General features: G+C 45.4%; 1 protein-coding gene across 3 annotated transcripts in view; it reads right to left on the bottom strand.

Annotated features, from left to right (window-relative positions):
• Window positions 1-23,451, bottom strand: part of LOC133111601 (SH2 domain-containing adapter protein F-like) — a 67,639-nt gene that overhangs the window by 17,854 nt on the left and 26,334 nt on the right. For all 3 annotated transcript variants that reach the window (XM_061222072.1, XM_061222073.1, XM_061222071.1), the window contains exon 3: window positions 287-505. In XM_061222072.1, coding sequence (XP_061078056.1) covers window positions 287-505 — 219 coding nt within the window. The remainder of the gene's footprint in view (window positions 1-286; window positions 506-23,451) is intronic.

Here is a 23,451-nt window from a genome sequence, read left to right as displayed (position 1 = left end):
AGGGCAATCTTCCCATAAGCCCGGTGTTTAAGGCCCATAATGCCTTCCTGCTGAGCCGGTCTCACCCTCATACAGCAACGCAAGACAAGCCTCCACTCGACAGGTGAACAACGCAGAACATTGGGGGAAGCAAACGGAAAACACAAAACACACACACAAGAAGACAGAGCCCTGTTACAGCAAACCCATCCAAGTCAGGCTGTTGTTGAAAGCAGTAACTGAAAGGTCAGCCCAGCATTACAGCCCAGCAGTGCAGCGAAGTAAAGTGCCCTCAGTCCATCCGTACCTGCGAAGGCCTTGGAGATCCGGTCCTTCTTCCACTCCCAGGGCTGGTCGTACTCCTCTGGGGGCCTCTCGTCGTCCTGGGGCAGCCGGCTCTCCCGGGGGCAGCGGGCCCGCTCGGGGTCCGGGTCCCCGCTGTTCTCCAAGGGCTCGTAGGGTGTGTCGTACAGCGGGAGCTGGTCCCGTCCCGGGCCGTCCTTCTGCCCCCACCCACCGCGGATCTCTGCCAGGAGGGGGGAAAGACAACGCTTAAACCACGATAAAGTTTCACTGCACGAGATACACAAAGCCGAATAAACCCTCTACGGCTGCAGTGTTTGTCACAGGTCTTGATACACTGGTACTCTGGCACACAGCGTTTCACTTTCGCCAAGTTTCGCCTTTGTATCACCGATGAGAAGTAATCTCCAACCAAAATAATGCAGGTTTTAGAGCAGGGGTCTCAAACTCAAAGAGCCCACACACCTTGTTCTCAAGGCCTTTCTCAATTGGCTGCTGACTGAAAGGAAACCACAAATACCTGCAGACACTGCAGCCCTCCAGGACTGGAGTTTGACACCCCTGTTTTAGAGGATCTACTCGCCCTCTGAGGTGAGCCCTGAACATGGCTGACCTCGAGCTTTGCAGCTACAACATGAAAACAAACATCTGCTGGGAACATCCCATACGCACTGGTCTCAATGCTTACATGGTCTCACAGGAAAACAGGAATAATAGCAACTTTTGACACTGAGCCAAAGGCAACATACACCATATTTAAATACTAAATACAATACTAAATTAATAATGGAAGCATCCTAATCTTTGTTGCAATTTCTGAATTGCAATCAGCAACCACATTTTGGCAATCAGTAACGGACATTTTGTAATGTGTGGGATTGCAGCGACTAAATAAATAAAAACCCTTTCAGCACTCTCAATGTCACACTGAGATTCAGCATGCAGCCAGCTCTCTATAGCCTCCTGGGGCTCTATTGCATCAACAGACCTGAAACTCAATGTCCTTACAGTTCATTGGAACTAAATTCAATGTTATTGCATTCATGACAGGAAAAATGACATTTACCTCTACGTTCACCTCGGCTTATGTGAAATTGAAAAAGTTACATTCCGGATATTAGAACTTTAGGAGTTTACTTCCACTCAGCATGGTTGCAGTACAAATAAATCGAAGACATTTTCGAACAGCTTGGCAAGTACAGAACTTTGTGATCGTTATTGCATTATGCTGTAATACACATGGTCTCAGCCCAACCGACTCTGCACCTTGACATCCAATTACTTGATTTGTGGAACTAAGCACCATTACAGCAGACGTGAAGCACTCGGTAATATGACTCTAGTTCATCTGCTTTTTACCTTAGACAAGATATGGCTGTGAATTCAAACATGAAATAGACCCATATTTGTGAGAAGAATAAGTAATGTTCACTTTTCTGTAGCAACTAGCAGTAAGGTGCAGCCATTTTGGAACAAACCAGGTTGTGAGGTCACTGGATTGGTTCATCTCGGCTGCTCAAGTTATTCCCATTGCTAGACTTTCGATATGGAGAACCCAAGGAGAGACGAATAGCTAGATAACGGGGCATGCTTTTTTCTTGGAGCATCCCAGTACTGCAAAAGCACACAGCAGAAGTGCATATTTGAACAAAATATGCTCTGATGTGAATGGGCCCTTTTTAACACACAGACCTATGGAGCGACAACAACAGTGTAAAGTACAGGAATTAGACTATTCTGACCACAATTAAACAGGTAAAATATAACCTCTCTTTCTCTCTCTCCCACTATTTAATCCACATTTTGCAGTGTTTCAGAAGCACCTGCAGCAGTCCTGGCTATGAAACGTCCCTTCGTGTTTGACAGGAGAAGTTATGAAGGCCCGGTTCTAGCGGGCATGCTGGCTGTGAGTATTGGGGGAAGGGGGAAGGGGGGGGGAGAGCCCGGGGCTGAAACACAGTGAACCAAAACCTGCCTGAGACCAGAATTGCCTACATTTTAAACTATTTCCTTCTAGGCAGCAAGTCAGCACCAAATAAAAAAAAGGCAATGACTAATACACTCCACCTGTGTTATTTTTACCTGGCTAGGAAAACGCAGAACATGCCAACATAGTAGGGCGGCCTGTTGCGTAGTGTTTAAGGTACATGACTGGGACCCGCAAGGTCGGTGGTTCAATCCCCGGTGTAGCCACAATAAGAGCCGCACAGCCATTGGGCCCTTGAGCAAGGCCCTTAACCCTGCATTGCTCCAGGGAAGGATTGTCTCCTGCTTAGTGTAATCAACTGTACATCGCTCTGGATAAGAGCATTGGCTTAATTACATTAATGTAATATAATACAGCACCAATGAGGGAAGAGATGCAGGTTACAGAGCATATGTACTAAGCGCGACATTCTCAGTAGCATCTCCAAATAGAAGTTAGAAGTTAGGAGTTGTGGACCCCAGGACATTCCCTGTATGTTACATTTGGGCAGGAGAGGAAAGGGAGAACAAAACCCTTGCTCTAAGGTCTTTGCCTTCCCTCCCTCCCTCTCTCTCATCCTCCTTCCTTCTCTCCAGCAGTGTGAAGCTGTGAGCAGCTGGCTCTGTCTCACAGTAGTGTAAAGTAGAGGGGAGGATGAAATATTACGCCACACCACTGCATAATTGCCTCTTAGCTCAAGGGAGCGCTTGTGGAAAAAATGAGAAAAGTGCGGATCCTAATGGCGGTGGTCGATGCTGAATAATCCTGCAGAAGTCACAGGCTCGTCCCTTTGATCTCCTTGTTAAAAGTCTGGGGCGTTACAAGACCCTGCTGAGATGTGCTCCAAACTCCTGCCTGCAGAATAAACACATGAGGAAGGGGGGGAGCATGTTGATGAAAGGAGAGATCAAACCAGTGTGCTGGAGTAGTGGTGAAGGAGGGGTCTGAGGTGAATATAGCTTAAGGACACTGATAATTGGGAGTATTCTACCAAAAACCAGCCGATTAAAAGGCGCAGTAGGCTGCTTTTCCGCTAGACAACAGCGTCTTTTGTGTGGCAGCCTGTGAGAAGGAGGCAGGTGTGGGGCGGGGGGGCGGATTTCGGACATGTGGCCTCTGTGATGCTCCACTCACTCCAGCGTTTGGCTTTTCTATTTTTAGAGTTTATTTTTTCTATTGGGGAGGTGGGGAGGGTTGAGGGACAGGTATGAGCTCAGTTGTGGTCAGTACAGAGCAGACTAATGTTTGACAGACATCTGGCAAACCCGCATCATGAAGACTGCTCCTCTTCTTCTCACAATACCTCCCACAGCTTTGACAGCCTGACCATGACTGGAGCCAAACCGCTGGCTGTTGCCATCCCCCTACACTCCAACCTCCATTACCCCCTACAGTCCAACCTCCATATCCCCCTACACTCCAACCTCCATTACCCCCTACACTCCAACCTCCATTACCCCCTACAGTCCAACCTCCATTACCCCCTACAGTCCAACCTCCATTACCCCCTACAGTCCAACCTCCATTTCCCCCTACACTCCAACCTCCATTACCCCCTACAGTCCAACCTCCATTTCCCCCTACACTCCAACCTCCATTACCCCCTACACTCCAACCTCCATTTCCCCCTACAGTCCAATCTCCATATCCCCCTACACTCCAACCTCCATTACCCCCTACAATCCAACCTCCATTACCCCCTACACTCCAACACCATTACCCCCTACACTCCAACACCATTACCCCCTACACTCCAACACCATTACCCCCTACACTCCAACCTCCATTACCCCCTACAGTCCAAACTCCATGTCCCCCTACACTCCAACACCATTTCCCTCTACAGTGAAACCTCTCCAGCCTATGGAAGATAATGTATTCAGGCTGTCGAGCACTCCAATAGAGGTGCGGACCCTTGTCTTGTTATCGGAGGGCAGCATGTGCAAGAAGCAGATGGGTCATTATAGCTGAGCCCACAAGGAAAGCACTTAATCAGACATCCTGCTAACTGTACAGTTTAAATGGATGCTTTGTTAAATTAAAGCAATGCAAGTTCTTGTTAATAGCAGATTCTGCAAAACAAACACATTGCATTATTGTATATAATTGGATCAACATTATCTCCAACAAAAAAACAAAAAAAAACAATGCTTGAACAAAACTCGTATGCATTATGTCTTCATAAGAATACCTACTTATACTGCAGAAATAAATCTAAAATCCTAATCAGTCCCTGTCCTGTTGGAGTTGGTCTTTCCACAGTGCAGGAGAGAGGCTCACATACACGCAAAACACACGAGACCACCTGAATCCCAGGCCACACTGAGACCATAATGCAAGTCTGCACATTAGCACAGAGATATGTGTCAAGGCAGCTGCTGCTACACTGCACATATGAATACAAATGGCCAGTCAGGGCATTGGAGAAGAAAATAAAATAAACATGCCCTTCCAACTCGATGCCGCCTGCACGCCCCTCTGCTTCATCAGAGAGCTGGGCTTGGGCTGCAGTGGCTCTCGGCCTGTCAGGGCTGTAATGATTAAGATAGATCGTCCCCCTCCCTGGCGCTGGATTACCTGTGATTAACTTCACAGCTCTTGAAATAATGGCGAAAAAAAGGACCAGACACAGCTCAGGGGTTTGGCCCGGACTTTCATTTTTCGCTCGAAGGCGAATCTTAAAAGCACGTTCAGCGCCGTAATGTAAACTTGGCTAATTCCCCGGCTATTGCGTCACCAGTCTCCCTCGATGACACCGTAGAGTTTATACGCGTTTCGCTGTTCTGACATACATAGAGAAAGACACATTATTTTTAAACCTGTAAGCAGTCCCATATGATGTATTTTTAAAGTAGGTCAGCAGAGGCATTGCTAAATTTCACTGACGCAGATATCTCTCAGACTTTGCAGTGAAGCGAGACACTGAAACACCCAAATAATACTCAGGCTGCCTAACGGACAACCTTGTAGTTCTGAGGACAGCATTTGCAGAGCTGTGCTTAAGTTTTTCACGCTTGGCTTCAGGCGTGCCGGTAATAAACCCAAAAGAGTCAGTGAAAATCCACACAGCAGGGAGACGGAGCTCTCTGCACTGGTTTTTAGATGGCACACAGACACCGATACAGTAAGAGGCTGATTAGTCAATCTCCCATGCCTGCATAGGTCTCTCTCATTACCTGCTTTTTTTATTTCTCTTAAAGGCTTTTGTTTCATTGCAGCCGTATCGATGCAAAGCATCATATCAGGCACCAGAACCTCAGGCTCGGTCCCGTCTCAGACCACCCAGAGGTATTCCATATCAGCTTGAGTCAAGAGTCGACAATCAAAGCCGTTCACACACTGACCCCAGTGCATACGCTGGGTTGACTGGCTCCTGCCTTGTGCGTTCAGGGAGGCACTGGAGAGATAAGGTGACAGAGCAGGGTCTTCCTTTTGTTCTCAGCTGACACCCAGGACAGCGGCTACACAATAGAAAAAGCCCATCAACAAGACATCCCTGATAGCTGAGCAACTAGAGGTCGGGCAAACATCAAGGGAACACGTCCCGAATATAGATGAGAAGGATTTTGACAACTGTTAATTGCGGCGGTGATGAAATTCACCGGCCTGGCAATTTTTAGCGGGCGTGTACATCGTTCCCTCGATATCCGGGGATACTGTCATTTTGACAGCACGCCTGTGCTCTCGTTGACGATACAAGAGGGAAAAAAACCGGTTTCTGAAATATCTGATGGCTCTGTTCAGAATTGAGGCTGTAGATTAATAGGTTATGGGCAGCCTTGATATGAATTGTTACTAGATGACTGATATAGAGGTTCCCAAAGGTCACACATCGCAAAAGCTATTCTACATATAAAGATCCTGAGAACAGTGAAAATTTGGATGGATAAAAGAAAATAAATGAGTCTGATTCTGCTGCTGCCTGAGGTAAATGAGTTCTCAGGAAAGATATTACAGGGGAATTAGCACAAATGAATGATGAAACCAAATGCGTTCTGTGAAAAGAATGAAACAATGGTTGAATGAAGCCTGCGTATATAACTGCAACAAAGACACTGCTGTTATTCTCTCCATGTTCCCCATTCTTACCGACCTATTAGATCTCATTTTCCATCGGCCAATGTGGAGTTTACCGTGTGTGTGTGCGTGCATAGGGGTGCAAGTGCGTGTAGGTGAGTGTGTGTGTGTGTGTGTGTGTGTGTGTGTGTGTGTGTGTGTGCGTTTTTGCGTGATCACTTCCAGCTCAGATTATTTTTCCACTCCTGCAGGCTCCTTGGATACCCAGTTGGGCAGGTTGAACGTCCATATGTTGGGCGTGTGCTGTTTTGTGTCTGTGTGTGCCTGCGTTGTGTGTGTGCCCCTGTGTTGTGTATGTGCTGCGTGTGCCTGTGTGTGTGGTGTGTGTGTATGTGTGTGTTGTGTGCCTGCGTTGTGTGTGTGTGTGCCTGTGTTGTGTATGTGCTGTGTGTGCCTGTGTGTGTGTGCGTCTTTGCGTGATCACTTCCAGCTCAGATTATTTTTCCACTCCTGCAGGCTCCTTGGATACCCAGTTGGGCAGGTTGAACGTCCATGTGTTGTGCGTGTGCTGTTTTGTGTCTGTGTGTGCCTGTGTTGTGTATGTGCTGTGTGTGTGTTGTGTGTGTGTTGTGTGCCTGTGTTGTGTATGTGCTGTGTGCCTGTGTGTGTTTGTGCCTGTGTGTGCGTTGTGTGTGTGTGTTGTGTGCGTGCGTTGTGTGTGTGTTTGTGCCTGTGTGTGTGTGTGTGTGCTGTGTGTGCGTGCGTTGTGTGTGTGTTCGTGCCTGTGTGTGTGTGTGCGGTGTGTGCCTGCATTGTGTGTGCCAATGTTGTGCGTGTGCTGTGCGTGCCTGCGTTGTGTGTGCCCGCACACATGTGCACAAATGCTGGTGCGGTCACAGACTCTATTGACCACAGGATCTGCAGCAATGCTGTTGTTCCTTCTGGAGCTCCCAGTACACAAAAAGCACCAATCAGGCTTCACCATTGGTCCATCTTCACGGCCTGCCAAACCCAGAGGGTACGGGCTGTACCTCAGTCACCACCATGAAAATATTTTGGGGAGGACAAGGGAAAGACTGAAGCCTGCCTCCTATTCATTTGTGGCTTGGAGCAGAGCAGATATTTTGGGTTCCATTTCCCTCTGCGGTCGGCGTCTGCTTTCAAATTACGCCGGCTGCTCCCAGACAGCAGGCTCGCTCTTTGTTGTGTGCAGAAACACAAAGGGGCTTTGGTGTTATTGGACAGCGATGTTTAAAAATGTGACATCCCCCCTGGTTTGGTGGCCGTTAACATGGTGTACGTCAGACAGCTCGCATATAAAAAAACATAATTCGAGTTTGGCGAAATGCTGAATACAGCCAGTAATTACCATGCATGCACAGCAGATCCGTGGACAAATAAATGCACAAGGGCAGTTTCTTTAAGGAAATAAAAAAAAACATTTAGATACTCGCACTGGTGCCATTTTAAAGTTGAGTGTAATATATTCAGTCCCTCACACTGCTGTAAGCCTACTCCCTGACTGCCACTTCAGTGTAGCCCAAAGGAAAAGTTGTGTAATAATGCATTATCTCCCCGAACGTCCTCTGATACCAGTCCTTTCTCTCCCCGCAGCGATGGCTAAGCCGGGATGGGAAAGTTATCCAAAGGACACAAAGAGCAGGGAGAGGCACATGGTGTTCCATAGACGTATGTAAACGGCTGTTTGAGGGTTTTCTCCAATACAAACTGGTCTCTATCTGTGAAGTGAGTGAGTCTACTCTACTGATCCAAAACAATTCACTGAGCACTTTATTAAGTAACTACTTAATCATGCACTTATCAAATCAGCCAATTGTGTGGCAGCAGGACAGTGCATAAAATCATGCAGATATAGGTCAGGAGCTTCAGTTAATATTCATATCAAGTATTAGAATGGGGAAAAATATGTCACCTCAGTGATTTCGACCGTGGCATGATTGTTGGTGCCAGACGGGCTGGTTTGAGTATTGCTGTAACTGCTGATCTCCTGGGATATTCACACACAACTGTCTCTAAAGTTTGCAGAGAATGGTGTGTTCGGCTGTTCGGCAGGGAAAATCATGTTGTTAATGAGAGAGGTCAGAGGAGAAGGGACTGGTCAAAGCAGACAGGAAGGTGACTATAATGCAAATAACCATGCAATGCAGAAGGTATGCAGAAGAGCATCTCTGAACACACAATGATTCAAACCTCTAAGTGGATAGGCTACAGCAGCAGAAGACTTAAGTTAAAAAAACAAGTCGAATGAATACCTAATGAAGTGCTCACTGAGTGCATATATTTTATATGAATTTAGGGTTTATTCAGTCGAGACCAAGTAATGAGAGATTTATTAAGTAGTTTGTGGAACAACGGTATGCAATTCCAAGCTGGTATTCAGTTCTCCAAAGCTTTCTTTAAGTAAGTTGAACACGCTTGACAAGCCACATTCATTCTGTGTACATGGCAAGCCCAAAGCTTTTAATTAAGCAAATATACACATATATATATACTGTTAATGAATTTGAACACAAACAAAAAAAACAGCAAAAAAGAAGAAATTCCCAACACATTGATAATTTAATGACTATGGAAGCTGTATTCTGTCAGGTATAGTGGGGTACTGAGGGGGGGTATTACATTACATGATTGGCATTTGGCAGACGCCCTTAAGGGTTAAGGGCCTTGCTCAAGGGCCCCAACGGCTGTGCGGATCTTATTGTGGCTTATTGTGGATTAGAACCACTGACCTTGCGTGTCCCAGTAATTTACCTTAACCACAGGCCGCCCCAGATTCTACAGGCCCCATTTTAAGGATCAGATGGTATCCTCTTGATACAAATAGCTATGTGCAGTGTAGGCTGCAGCATTGATCCCAGCAGGCCACAGTGGCACAGATCATTAGGACTCTGAAGAAGGCTCATCAATGGAAGATAAATTGAATCTTTGACTCAGGACTCGCTGACGCTACATGTCAGAATGGAAGATGGCGGAACTGCAAGACGCATAGAAAATAAAGGGCAGAGAGATAATGGAGATTCAAAAGGAGACGGAAGGCACAAAGTTAGACTGCCCTCGTCCTGATCATAGTGCAGAAATGTCCAATTAGCTGAAGTTCATTTACACTGCGGCAAGGTTAAAACATTCCATCTTGAGGTCGGCTAACGATTCTCTAGCTCTGAAGGATCGTGGGTTCTGACGGATTCAGGTGGTTGGCATGGTGACAGGTGCACACGCTGGCAACAAAGCCTGCCATTTCCTGTGGAAGAAAGTCTCACTTCCTATATCCCATTCTTTTCACACGGGCCCTGATCAGCAGGGATAAGTCTGGCTCCGAGCGGGAGGAGGGGCACTCGGACACAGGGATGGAACTGGAGGAGTCTGCATGCCTGATGGCTGATCTCCCCCACTGATTGGCCGATGGCGAAGAGGAGACAGGCGGGAGACAGGCAGTGGTGATAAATCAGTATTTTAGTTGGCTAGGTAAGCAGTGTTTGGATAGTTAACTTTGGTGACTTTTGCTCTGTTTGTTTGTTTGTTCAAAAAAAAAAAAAAAAAAAAAAAAAAAAAAAATGGCCCTTGTCCTCATCTTTGTTGTACAGGTAGCAGTTGAAATTGTACTTACCTCTAGGGTCTTTCAGCGAACTTATCCCTGGTTATGGGTATGCACTTTGTTGTACGTCGCTCTGGATAAGAGCGTCTGCCAAATGCCAATAATGTAATGTAATGTAAAAACAGCCCCTCGACCTGCCTCCCCACTGGGGGGTCAATAGCCCATTACTGAATCAGTCATTACTAAAGGCCTGCAGCAACAGGGTACTTCTCCCCGAAAAATCTCCGGGGGGACACAGGTTAGCCACAGATATGCTGTAGCTCGCATAGGAGAGGGCAGAAATGCTATGGACTGCCTCCAAGCGCTCAGCAGAAAGTGGAGGGCAGTGCTCCAATTACATTTTGTGAAAATAATAACAGCACACAACAAAAAAAAATAATTCACACAGCAACTGGGTGAGAAAGCGGTCTGAGAGCGTTTGCCTCTTTCTCAATCTGCAATGGCTTCCTCTGCAGACTGCCTGCACCAGTCAGCACGACAAGCAGCCCACACCGTAAGGATAGAGCGAAAGCGTATTTGCAATGTAACCAGGAAAAGGCTGTTCTTTCGTGGAGGGCAAAGGGATCATGTTTCTTAATGTCCGATAAGCTGATTGTGAGAAACAGGGGTGAATGTGTGGGAGCTGAAAGTCTATCACTGCCACACTGCACAGGGGGGGCCTGTAGCGTAGTCGTTAAGGTACATGACTGGGACCCGCAAGGTCGGTGGTTTGTTTCCTGCTTAGTCTAAACAACTGTATGTCGCTCTGGATAAGAGCGTCTGCATGACTTGTAATGTAATGGAGGAAAGAGCTGGGTGCCTGCATGGCTCCCAATCGAGCAGAGGGATCTTGTAACATCATTTCTTTCTCCTCCCAAACTAACACTCCGCCATCAGTTATTCAAAATCCAGGCAGAAAGTGGCCACTTTCCATTTCAACAGCCTGGCATAGTAGTTCTGAATCTGACCAGCATATTGAAAAAAAAAAAGACAAATAAATGCTCCTTCTTTAAGGGAAAGAAGTAACACTTTGCCCCAGCCATCATTCTGATGTTACCCTTTGAGTTCTCAACTTTTGTTTGTTTATTTGTTTGTTTAAAATAAAAAAATAAAAAATTCAAATAGGCCCTGGTCCTTATCTTGAAATTGTACTTCCCTCTAGGGTCTTCCAGCGCACTTATCCCTGGTTATGGGTATGCACTTTGTTGTACGTCGCTCTGGATAAGAACGTCTGCCAAATGCCATTAATGTAATGTAATGTAATGTGTGTTGGGGTACCCATAAGCACCGGTGGCCTGTGTGTGGGTGTTGATAAGCATGCGTGTTGGGGTACCCCCATAAGCACTGACAGCCTGTGTGTGGGTGTTGATAAGCATGCGTGTTGGGGTACCCATAAGCACTGGTGGCCTGTGTGTGGGTGTTGATAAGCCCTTCGGTTTCCATTAGATCAATGTCTGGCGAATCCCAGCTGGCCTGGACATTCAGAGAGACTGCAGGCGAAGAGCATGGGCCCTCATATGCCGGTCCCCTGATTTAACCTGACGGCCAGAAAAATCTAAACCATAGCAGAAACACGCGACGCACCAGTGCCTCTTAAGAGCAACCGTGCAGATATCTGAAAACTAACGTCCTTATAAACGGACTGCCAAGTTTGATTTCAGGCTTGTAATGATGACTCGCTATCCAGGACTTGCTAAAAGTATCAATAAAAGAAATGGAGCTGGTGATAAATGCCCTAAATGCCAAAAAGACAAATTGTGTCCCTAAATTTTGCCTTTCTGTAAATGCTCCCAATTACAGTCATAACCAAACCACTAACAGAATCAGCCTCACCACCAAACCAATCCCCGTTGCTGCCAAACTGTCAGTGTAGGAATGAAATAAACACTGGCAAGGACTATACTATTCACCAAGTACCCCTGTTATGTATACTGAAGGTAAAGTAGGTGGTAAGTAGAGATGGGAGAGTGAGACTGCATTAGGCCTGTGATGGGTGGAGCTACCATGCACCGTCAATCACTGCCGTTCGCACCAATCAAACGGCTTAAAAAAAAACAGTCGTCAGGCAGCCGGCTCCTCATTTAACCTTTGGTTTCCTGTGACGGATACAAAAAAAGTGTCATACATCATATCCCCGCAGCGAGTAAAGCACTGAAAATAAATAACCTCCACCTTACAGAGAGTGAGCAGCATCGCAGCCGATGTGAGAGACTGCAGACCGGGGATAGCGGAGCAGAGTAACGCAGGTCATTACTGACACACGAAAGAGCAGAACAGCAGCCCGCCTCCCCCGGAACCTGGCGACGGGCTGTCGAGTGATCCGCTTCGCTTGACAGGACTCGAGGAGAGCCGTCGTCCACGGGAGGCTTTTTAACGGCCTCATCCTCCCCCGGCCGCTACTTTTTGAATCACTCCCACTTTAGCCGCCAATGGCTGAATATGAAGGACACGTATTCAGTTCATTACATTACATTATATTACATGTAATTTGGCTTGACGCTTTTATCCAAAGCGACTTACAGTTGATTAGACTAAGCAGGAGACAATCCTCCCCTGGAGGAATGCAGGATTAAGGGCCTTGCTCAAGGGCCCGACGGCTGTGTGGGTCTTATAGTGGCTACAACAGGGATCGAACCGCCGACCTTGCGGGTCCCAGTCATGTACCTTAACCATTACGCTACAGGCCGTTCAAACTCAATGGCTATTCTTTCTCACTGGTTAGGCTCAGCAGAATCCCTTTTTTATTGTGCTGGTTCACGCACCTGTCCCAGCGAGAAAGTGAAGGGTCAAAAAAGGTAAATAAGGGGGGGGGGAAATCAATGAAATACAATTAACAACAAAGCTTACTATTGCTAATCAGAATGGACATGGGTTATAGTCTGGCTACTTAGTATGCACACAGGGCATACAGCCCAGTCTGATACGCCTCCCACACCCACACACACACTGTCCTTGGTTCAGAATGCTTCAGGGAAGGTCTCTTTTCAGGACTTGAAAGAGAGCGATATGTAAGAGAGTATGTGGTTGTGTCAGTTCGCGGTTAGGATACATGTGCACAGCATGTGCGTGTACATGTGAGTTCAAGAGCTTGACAACACAAGCCTTTAAGGAGGCGTGTAGGGTTTATGAGCGCACAGTGAAGGCGTTCTGCGGCTCAAAGCTCTTGTACCCCCACCCCCCACCCCCCACCCACCCCCGACACGGGAAGTTCTGAGATTCCTGTCAGGAAGGGGAGGAGCCTGGCAGTCAGGAATCTCGGGTTTCCCCGCTCTCGGCCGGAAAAACCACCACCTCATTCACAGAAGCAGAACACCCATATCCCTCGACCGGTCTCACGACAACCTAGGAAACCACCGTCTGCTTTTTCTAAAAACACACCCCCCATGAAACTATTTTCCTTTCACTTGTGTGTGGAGCAATAAACCCCTCCCAAGCTACGAAGACCTCATTCAAATTTCAGTGCCGGCTCCCTTCCGCAGCACAGAGGAATGAAAACACATCATGTCGAACAAAACCTGGCACGCGGCAAGGACAGCATGAGTACAAGAGCACCGGGGAGATGCAGATGGGGCCGCCTGGCATTGAAAACGTTATTACATGATTTTTTTATTGATTGTGCTGCCTCTTGGCCAGGTCCCCCATGCAAAAAAGATACTTCAAACTCAGTGGGACGTCTGGTAGAATAGAGTTCAAAATACAAATAAAAGATTACAAAAAAAATCGCTATTTGGTTCCAGTGCGGTCGCCTTCTCATGTCGTTATTGCAAAATATATAAAAGACCTAAGAGATGGGCTACACGCGGCATGACTGCTGTGGAAGATGTCTGATTGTGTGCAGAAGGACTGAGGCCTAATGACCCAGGAGACGTGGGAGATAGCACAAGGAAGGACAAATAAAGCTGGTAATATTGACGATAGTGTAGCAACAGCAGAGGGGTCTCCTCAGACACAACATCGCACTTTCTTTAGCCGTCACACATCTTCCAGCATAGACAAGGTCTTTAAACGTGACCCGGCTTTCCCATTCATAACCCTCATTAGGCATTCACAACCTATTCGGAACAGAGGATTGAAGAGCTGCCATCTCTTCAGGGTGATCGGTAGCCTTCATGCGATTACACAGCCCACATAAAGCCAGCTCTGCAACCCTGTTAAGGAAAGCTGTTTGTTCACCACGGTGCTGCAGCTTCATCGAAGAGGCTAGTTTATCATAATCAGGGGCTGCGCATTGACAAAGGAGCGCTAAACATCCAGGCTATTTCAAAACGACCATGCAAGTCTTTAGAGTGCTGTTACAGATGCATGTCAGGCAGAGGACCTCAAAGCCGATGACGTGCTCGTTCTGTAAAGTCACCGCCTGGGAAAATGGACCGCAGGACTGCATGGAGGTTTGGGTTGAGGTTTTTCATCTTTGTGGTTATATAATCAGGTGTTCACCAACTGCCCCGCGCCATCCCACCACCACAACCAATCTAGACGTGTCAGTTATTACATTACATATAAGCAGGAGACAATCCTCCCCTGGAGCAATGCAGGGTTAACGGCCTTGCTCAAGGCCCTTATTGCGGATCTTACTGTGGCTACACCGGGGATCGACCTACTGACCTTGCAGGTCCCAGTCATGTATTAACCACTATGCTACAGGCCGTTATATTCTGCTCTTCAGGGAGGAGGAAGAGCATCAGAGAAGCTCTCGCAGAGTTGGACCTCCCACGCAACCAACTGACCCACAGGCTTTCTGTGCAGGGAGCTCAGTGTCTGTCAGCTGCGTTTGGCCACACGAGCGGAAACACAGGTCATTTCTTAGCCAATCTGCCATCTGCTCTTGTGGACTGGGCCGGCACAAGAACATATGACAAGATAGCTTGAAGTCAGTGTTAGATTAAAAAACATAGGATTAATAAAAGGATGAATACAAACATGCGGCAATTAAATGCTGAGGCTTTTTGACCATTAGAAAAGGGCCCAGTGGCTCCTCTAAAATTAGAGCTGGCCCACAAGGGTCACGCCAACTAAGAATCTTCCTTCCCGTCCTCTATTCCAGTAAACAGTCCCAGAGCTTTGAGAGAGCTCTCCTCTCACCGGTGTGTGAGTAAATAGACACATGATTGAGTACTACCCCACTTAATGTCAGGAACTGTGGAAGCCAACATTGTTCAGCCATCTCCCTTTCCCAGCCAAATGTCCTTGGCAAAATAGAAAAAAAAAAAAAATCACAAGGCCACCTTATCAAGGAAAATCTATTACTACCCCTGCCAGTCAACGGCTGCTAATTTCACACCCTGGTAAAGTACCAATTAAATGAGTAATAGGGCTAGATGTAGAAGGTGCTCGGAAGCTCTTCTCAATCTGATAAAAATGACAATTACGCTTTTGGGTTTACTGTGATGGGAAGACGTGGCTGCCTGCCAGGATCCTGGAAAGATAGCATCAGATTGCAAACTCCTCTCTGCCTTCTTCCGTGGATCCCAATTAACATACCCTCTCTTTCACCCCGAGTCTGAACAGCGTCAAACTTTTTTCTTCTTTTTTTTCACACACTTGTGAGCCACTTCTCTGAATGGAAAGTAGAATATGCCACCACTCATAGGAGTGTACTATGCAGTCTAACAAGTCTGTCCCTTCTCTTGTGGATTTCTGTAATGCTATGCAGATATGAAATGATTGCTGTCCACCTTTACAGTCAATCACAGAAGAGGGTGTAAATCTATCTACACCACAGTGCTTCCAGCAAGAAGAAAAACTTCTGCAAAGAGAAAGCAATACAACACATACCGCAGCAGAGCAAGACACGCTTACAGTCGGCAATACACCTACACAATCGCTCAGCTGCATCTCCTAATCACCAGCATGCAGACTATAGGAAGAGCCAGTCCTGCAAGCATTCCGGAGGACCAAGAATGACATTCTAGGTGTTTCTATAGAGCCGACACTTTTCCAGTTACCTGCTACGTCGGAATTCTGACCGGGTGCGGCTATAAAGCCACGACTGTTGGAAACAGAAATTACCTTCCTGGAAGTATACAAATCCATAGCAAAACTGCTAGTCAAGTTATTTATTTATTTTTATATACATTCAGACAACTCTTGAGCCGAGTTAGCCATTCAGGGAGCTTGTATACTCCAACAAAATGCATCTGAACTCAGGCACCATTCCAGCATTGCACAGTTAACATGGCATAATGAGGCGATTTCACTGCAGGCTGGAACACTGCTGAGTAAACAGGAGACAGCTGAGAGAACAGCGAGGAGCATTGGAGAAAGCGCAAAGCAGTGTTTACCAGGCTGATAGCTCACCGAAATGGAAGCAAAGTGAAATTTTCTTCATGTACATGCCGCTTTGATGCGTTATTTCCTGTTTGAGTGTGTGTACCCTTTGCTGCTAGGGAAAGGGTCCACCTTGAAGTCCTCACGTGTAAATCCTTTCTAACTGCCAAAAGACTACCTCTTGTTACAGTGATGGAATTCATATTCATATAAGCAAGTTCAAGTCAGAGCTCTACTTTGTTCATGCTTCTACAAGATTTGCCTGTATATGTAAATGGAATAAATCCACTCAAACCTTCCCATTTTCCTGCAATCCTGTCACTGGATAAAAAGGATTTTTTCAGAAGACACAAATCAATGTCTAACTTAAGACTCTTTGACCCAACAATAACAACAACAATCTACCATCCAGTTTGAGGCCAGCTTAATAAAGAAAGGTTGCAGAAAGTCTCCACTTGTGTGTTTGCTAGAAAAGATGAAAATCTTGGTGCATGTGCTCATTTGCTCGAGGCCATCACAAAATAACTCAGGCACTACTGAACACTCTTCATGGCTAAGCACACACATTGTCCAAACATTGCTCAGCTCACCAGCAATCAGGGCCATTCTACCACTTGTTCAATGATCACCAAACAGCTGGCCTAGGTAGGGAAATTTGCTTGAATGCGGAAAACATTTTACAGCGGACATGCGGTACCGCCGTTTTGAAATTACCCGTGGGGACAAATTCACATAAATTGCTCACAGTTGAGCAAAGAAAATAGCCAGAGTCCACAGATTGAAAGGGGTGTATCTGTAGTTAGTTTAGTTGTCTGACAGGGAGGCAATTCATGTCAACTTTCAGAAGATACAGATGTGCGATGCATATCTATTTCGCAGCGAAACAGCAGTGGGAAAGAATGATGGAGAGGGATAAGATGGCCTACAGCATATCAATTCTGCTCAAATCACTATGGATTCAGATGCATGATTTACCATATAATATTAGCGGGAGGCAGCCGGCTTTATATCAATATTATTAAGCCGGTGCTTGCGTGTGTGCACAAATATACAGTATTATAAGTTCAGTGCCATGACTGGCCACCTGGTCATCATTAAGTGAAGTACAGATTTATTTTCTTCCCGTTTTCTGCACTGGATTTAAATTACATTAAAGGGTAGTTTGCTCTTTTATAAAATAATAATAATAATAATAATAATAATAATAATAATAATAATAATAATGCAGATTTTTACACAAAGCTGATTTCTCAATCAAAGAACAATGTGCGACCAACAAGAAAGTGTTCTGCTTCTGCCACCTAAAATATTCAATTAAATACTATTCAATACATTGCAGAACACAATTTAAATTCAGAATATGTAAAATGAACTATCCCATGGAGAGGGGCCTTAAAAATCAAAATCAAAGCAATACTAAATTATTGAAAGTTGAAGGTATGGCCGTCATAACCATGAAATATTCAGGGTGGAGAAAGCAGTTACAAAGAGACTACTCCAAATATAAATTTAAATCTCTAAAGTAGTCAAGCATGTGGTGAAAACCATGAAAAATAACTCATAATATTTACATTATATGAAATATTTACAAGTCATTGTGATTCCCTTGTGCTGCGAAACCCACTGTTTTGCAGTGAAGATATTACTTGCTTTTAAGTATGAAAAAACCGTTACAATTTCAGTAGCAATGTATTGATTTATGTTCCCAAATTTGCATCAATCTCTCTGAGTGCTTTGGATACGAGTGAAAATGGAGTACTCTCCCCACCCTGGTAGCCGTATTGCCCAGCTGCACGGGATGGGTCCCCTCGGGGCCTAAACTAGGGACATTACATGTATGTTTGTTTGTGGGAGCAGATTTTTCCAAACCCATTAATCACGTTCTAATAATAGGAGCCAAACGCAGACAGGGGGCTCTGCGAATTCATCACAGTTTCCTAAAGAAAGCACAATCTGCCCTCATCTCCCCCCCACGCCCTGTCTCTTAATACACAGTGAAGACAGCACCAGCATGGACCAATGAGCTCTTCTGACAACACTGATGCCACTGTCTGTCTCCCTCAAAATAGTGACAGCAAGTAAAATTAGATTTAATAACAGAGACTCTCAGGTCTGCCTGGACTAGCGGTAACAGCATTGTACATCAAGAGAACGAGCACGGTTTTTCTCATGTGCTGCAGTGCAGTTACTGCCATCACTGGCCCCTAGGGGGCAGAGTGGAGTGGTTTACTTGGGGCTCTGCCCTAAATCCCATTACAGAAAGACACGTTAATGCTCCAATGTCCTGGGCACATGTCCTAGCTTGAAGATCTGTTTGCCTGCCTGGACAAAGGCAAGACTCTATATCCTACAGCAGTACAATACGAATTATGTTTTATCCTCTTAATAAAACATAATGCTTATCGTAAATCCTTTTCCTGGAATTTTTCGAAATTCCAGGAAAAGGTAATGTCTGAAACTTTTTTGTGACAAGCAACAGAGAGCAAAAAAAACCTTCAATTAAATAATGCAGGGTAGACGGGCAAGTCAAGTGATTTACTTATTTAGTTATTCCACTATTTTTGCCCGACAAAATAAAACTTAAGAATATTTGAACAAGAGATCTTGTTAAGCCTGCTAAACATGTTAAATATATTCTTAAAAGAAAAATCTCCTAGGTAATATAACCGTATCCATAAAACAGCTAGCAAGCAAATTCAATTTCTTTAGATGCATGTTTTATCTACATTTCAGCCATTCACAGGCAAGTCTATGCATCACCATTTGAATTTTAACCAGATGTAATCACATGACCATGCTTAGTCAGTTTGTGTAACAAACGTGCGTTCAAGTCAATATTTCTTTTGTTTTATTTCTGCCCAATGATGTTAAATTCATCAACTCATGTCTTGCAGGTATTGAATAAGCCACCACCAAGTCTCAAAACCAATATGTTGAACAAAATATAATGCTGCTACACGCAGGCCTCAGTTGTTTTTTATTGCTTCGGTCGTTGTTTATCGTTATTGTGACTGAAAAGACAATATGCAGGGAGAGGAAAATGCAGTTAGTCAGTGTAGGACATGAAGAGCAATCTGAATGGTTCATTCCGCATGTCACAGACAGTCTGCAGTCTGGTATGTCGGCCCACTTCAAATTCAAAGCCGTTTTCCCTTCGTTTACTCCCCCCTTCGTGCAACTACACCACAAGTTCAACCAAAGTCAGCCATTTCATTAGTGTGCAATCAGGCTTTCTTCTTCCAATTCAATACTTTGCAACCACTTGAACTGGCTTTGAAGACTTTAATAATGCATTAATGACTGATCAAAGGCAATTAACGAGCACCTTAACCTTCCAATTTCCGATGCTCTCAACAGCTCGGGCGCCTTATCCTCCTGAATAAATAATCCAGGTTCAATGCTGCTCCTGGAGTCCGGTCACACAGAGCAGTGTTACGCATCGCACTCCGCGGAGCTACTGTTGGCTAATCGTTAACACTCCCTGCCGAGGGCCCGAGCTCACCGGGGCGAGGGTACGCCCGTCCCAGAATCCCTCACGCCAAATCACGTGACCCGTTAAAGCACACCGTGGGACTGTCATTTCACTGACGATACTGTCCATCAAAAGCCACATAAAGCAAAGTAACATTAAGAACAAAAACATCATTTTCAGTAAAAAAAAGCAGTTATGCCGCTGTTTTTTTATTTTATTTTTAACAAAGACAAAAATGAAAGCTTCTTTGTATTCAGCGAAGAGACCTGAACAGATGGGGAGAGGTAGTCTTGCTCGAGACTTCCATTAAAATACCACTGGCCAATATAATAGGGTTCGGGTTGTGTGTAATCAAGAGTCTGCAGAAAATAATAGCCATGAGGAAGTGACCTTTCGCAGACTTATCTGTCTCTAACTGGCCACCAAAGTGCTTCCTCTATGGAGACCTTCATTGAAAGCTTAATGGCTGCTCGAGATCACGGTCTCTCCTTGAACGCTTGCCAGCACAGACTTGGCCACAGTGCACATGCGTTTATTAATGTTTGCATGGAGCCTGGTTCAGATGTCAATAGGACATTGACTGTGGAAGTCATAAGGAGTAAATAAATTACACCATTCCCAATAAAGGATATTTTTTCATCTATGGCAGCAAAGGAGATTTGACACATAAGAACATAATTCCTTATATTTCAGCAAAAATGTTATATTAACATGTAATTGATTATTGATTTTTGACAATAATAAGGACAACACTGAGTTCACTTGTTGCTATTGGTAAAAGATAACCCGTCCAGAACCTAAAAGCAACTGCAGCAGGAAAATGCAATGGTGGCAGATGGCTTCAGCTAATTTATTTAATACGCCTATCACCACGACTCCAATTTGAACGCAAGCTTTATTTCAACACCAGTTCTGTGTACAAGGCAGAAAACATGCATAGGCAGCCGTATCTAACAGTGCAATTACTATCAATACAAGCATAATCATGTACTTGTGTGTTCTGCAGACGTGTCTATGAATGCATCTCTGAGCCATCTCCCCGACTCGCCCAGTGCCAGCCTCACAAATAGCCAGCAAGGTTGTCCACAACTACCAATGAAGCAAAAATGTTTCATCCCAATGCCTCTATCAAAAGATTAATGTATCCGAATTTCGGAATAGGTAATTACCTAGAAGCACTAAGTAAATAAATATAATCCTTTTAAAATGGTCTCTCCAAAAGGTCTGTTTATCACTTTAGATTAATCTTCGTGCACATATGTGAGAATGAATGCAGAAGATGGTTTTGAATGATATATGCGGTCGATGAGGGAGTCCAAACACATTTGTATGACACTTCTAACTGTGTATGTTTATGTAGGCCTGGCAATTCAACAGTTACTCACGCAAACAATGCACTATACACTCTCCACTACGTCCTTGATGGTAATCGGACAAAAAGGTTATAGGACCAGTAAATAGAACAATGGATTTTATAACCTTCAAGTTTAGGAGTGTTTTGTCATTTAAATTATTGACATTGCCAGTGGAGAGCAGCATTCACTTGCTGAGTCGCTATGGTGATGATTGTGTAGTAAACATTCTGTTGTAGTCAGGAAATTACCCACCTGGGGCAATTCATGCTGAAAGCTCACTGAAGTACTCGAAACAGGATAATTCACCCCCACAAAGCGCCAGGGCAGACATTGTAAAGGGTCAAAAGGCATTTATAGTGCCCCTGAGGGAGTGCGCTCCTTGTTCATAACCGTGCTCCAGCCAAGAGGATGGAGGGTCTCAGGACAAATGTCCAATTTTGTGTTCCTCAAAGGAATCTATTCTGTGACATACTCAAACATAAAAACTAAATCTATGTCTTATTATTCTTTATATTGCAAACATAATTTTAGACATACACTTACCGAGCACTTTATTAGGTAGACCTGTACACCAGCTTGTTAATGCAAATATGGCAGCAACTAAAAGCATGCAGACATGGTCAAGAGGTTCAGCTGTTTTTCAGACCAAATGGGAATGGGGAAGAAATGTGAGCGAAGTGACTTGGAATGATTATTGATGCCAGACAGGTGATTTGAATAACTCAAGAAACTCCTGGTATTTTCATGCACAACACTCTCTAGAGTTTGCAGAGAATGGTGGGAAGAAAAAAAAGCCTAATAAAGTGCTCACTGAGGGTACATCTTTTTATAGCTTGACATAACTTACCAGGGTTTAATAAAAGACCTTCTAAATACCTCAAATTTAATGCAGTGCGTGTGTGTGTGTATATATATATATATAAGTGTGTAGTTTACAGGGCACGTTAGTATGGTCAAACACCTTGCACAATGGTACAATGGCCACCCATTACATTCAACCTCATTGGATGGGCATCTGCCGAACAGCATGTCCCTTCTGCTCTCTTCCCCATCCACCTCTCCCTCTGTATTTCAGCCCCCTGTCCCCTCCACTATGTCTGGGGAGGCGGTGCCCAATCAGGGGACGTATTCGGTACGGCGGAGGGTGCCAATCGAGCGGCCAGCTGTTGCATTGGGGTAATTGAGCGCAGAGCGGCTCCGTTAAACCTAAAGAAGAGCAGGGCGTGCCTAAGAGCACAGCTGTCGTGTGAAGAGAAGGGAGCAGAGCGTACTGCCAGGGAAACAATGGGGCCTTTCTGTGTCCCAGTCAATACTAATTCCTTTAGAGCAGAAACAAAGCCGCAAGCACACTTCCGCGGTCACGTGCTCATTTAGACACCGGCCATCTTGACGCCGAACTCCTTCGGCACAAAGCCCCAGACCTCGCGGTGACCCCCCCTCACCCCCCCACTCCTGAAAGAGGGGAGACCGCCACCTCACCTGTGACCTCCCTACATCTGGGAGAGGCTGATGGCGTTTCTCCCTGCTGAAAGGAGGGGTCGGCACTGTGCGGGGGGTTTATCGCGCGCGGTGACGGGCGGGCATCTGTGCGCCTGTCTGCCGCACGCTGACGGATGCCTCTCCTTACGGCGGGATGCCGGGGCAGGTGCTTACGCGCCCCGCGGGGCACGTGACCCCTGGAATTTTGAGGTCAACACAACTTTCCAAGAACTTCCGCTTTGGCTCTTAGGTGTTAAAATTTAACTATGGTTTTTTCTTGCCGTCATTTTCTTCTCTTCAATTTAGCTCTTGCTTACTAAGTGCATTAATGCTCCTTAAAGGGAAAGAGGCAGTAGGTCTGTTAAAAATCTCATCTATAGCCTCATCCAACCTACACACTATAAACTATAAGTTATAAAAACAGCTAGAGATCCTTCACAGTAATTGAGCCCACAGTCTGTTGATACCCTGCTAATCTTTAACCTGTGCCTCTAAATGAGACTCCCACAGAATGGCAGAGGGGCAGTATTAGTGCTTTATGGCCATATGTCCACATTGCTTGTCATAATGAATAGATCCAGGACTTTGAACTGTCTCCTACTTTTGTCCTCTCATGACCTGACATCTGTGGATGACACCCACAAAAGACCCAGAGCTTTCACAGTCCATTACACTGCATCAACATTTTTGTTGCCGTATCCAAAACGCACTGGTCCGTTAGCATAATGTATGAACGCATGCTATGCTAGGATAATTACCACCATTTTTTTATTGGGATTTATAACTCACTTCTGTCAGATGTTCTCTCTCTCGCAAATAATGAATAGACCTCCTCTTCACCCCTGAGGAAAAACACCACCTGGTAGCGATCCGTCTGAAAGCCAACGGCTTTTGGGAGGCGCAAACGTCTCCCCCCATGACCTGAAACCTTGCGCGCATTCACCACTGTTGACATCTGCTGCACTCTGCAAACGGTGTCTCCTTGAGGAAAGTGCTCTCCTTGTGCTGTCCAATCCACTCA

The sequence above is a fragment of the Conger conger genome, chromosome 15 (assembly GCF_963514075.1).
Source record: "Conger conger chromosome 15, fConCon1.1, whole genome shotgun sequence".
In the NCBI taxonomy this organism is placed as follows: domain Eukaryota; kingdom Metazoa; phylum Chordata; class Actinopteri; order Anguilliformes; family Congridae; genus Conger; species Conger conger.
The sequence above is the reverse complement of the archived record's forward strand: the minus strand, read 5'-3'. Positions and strand labels throughout refer to the sequence as shown.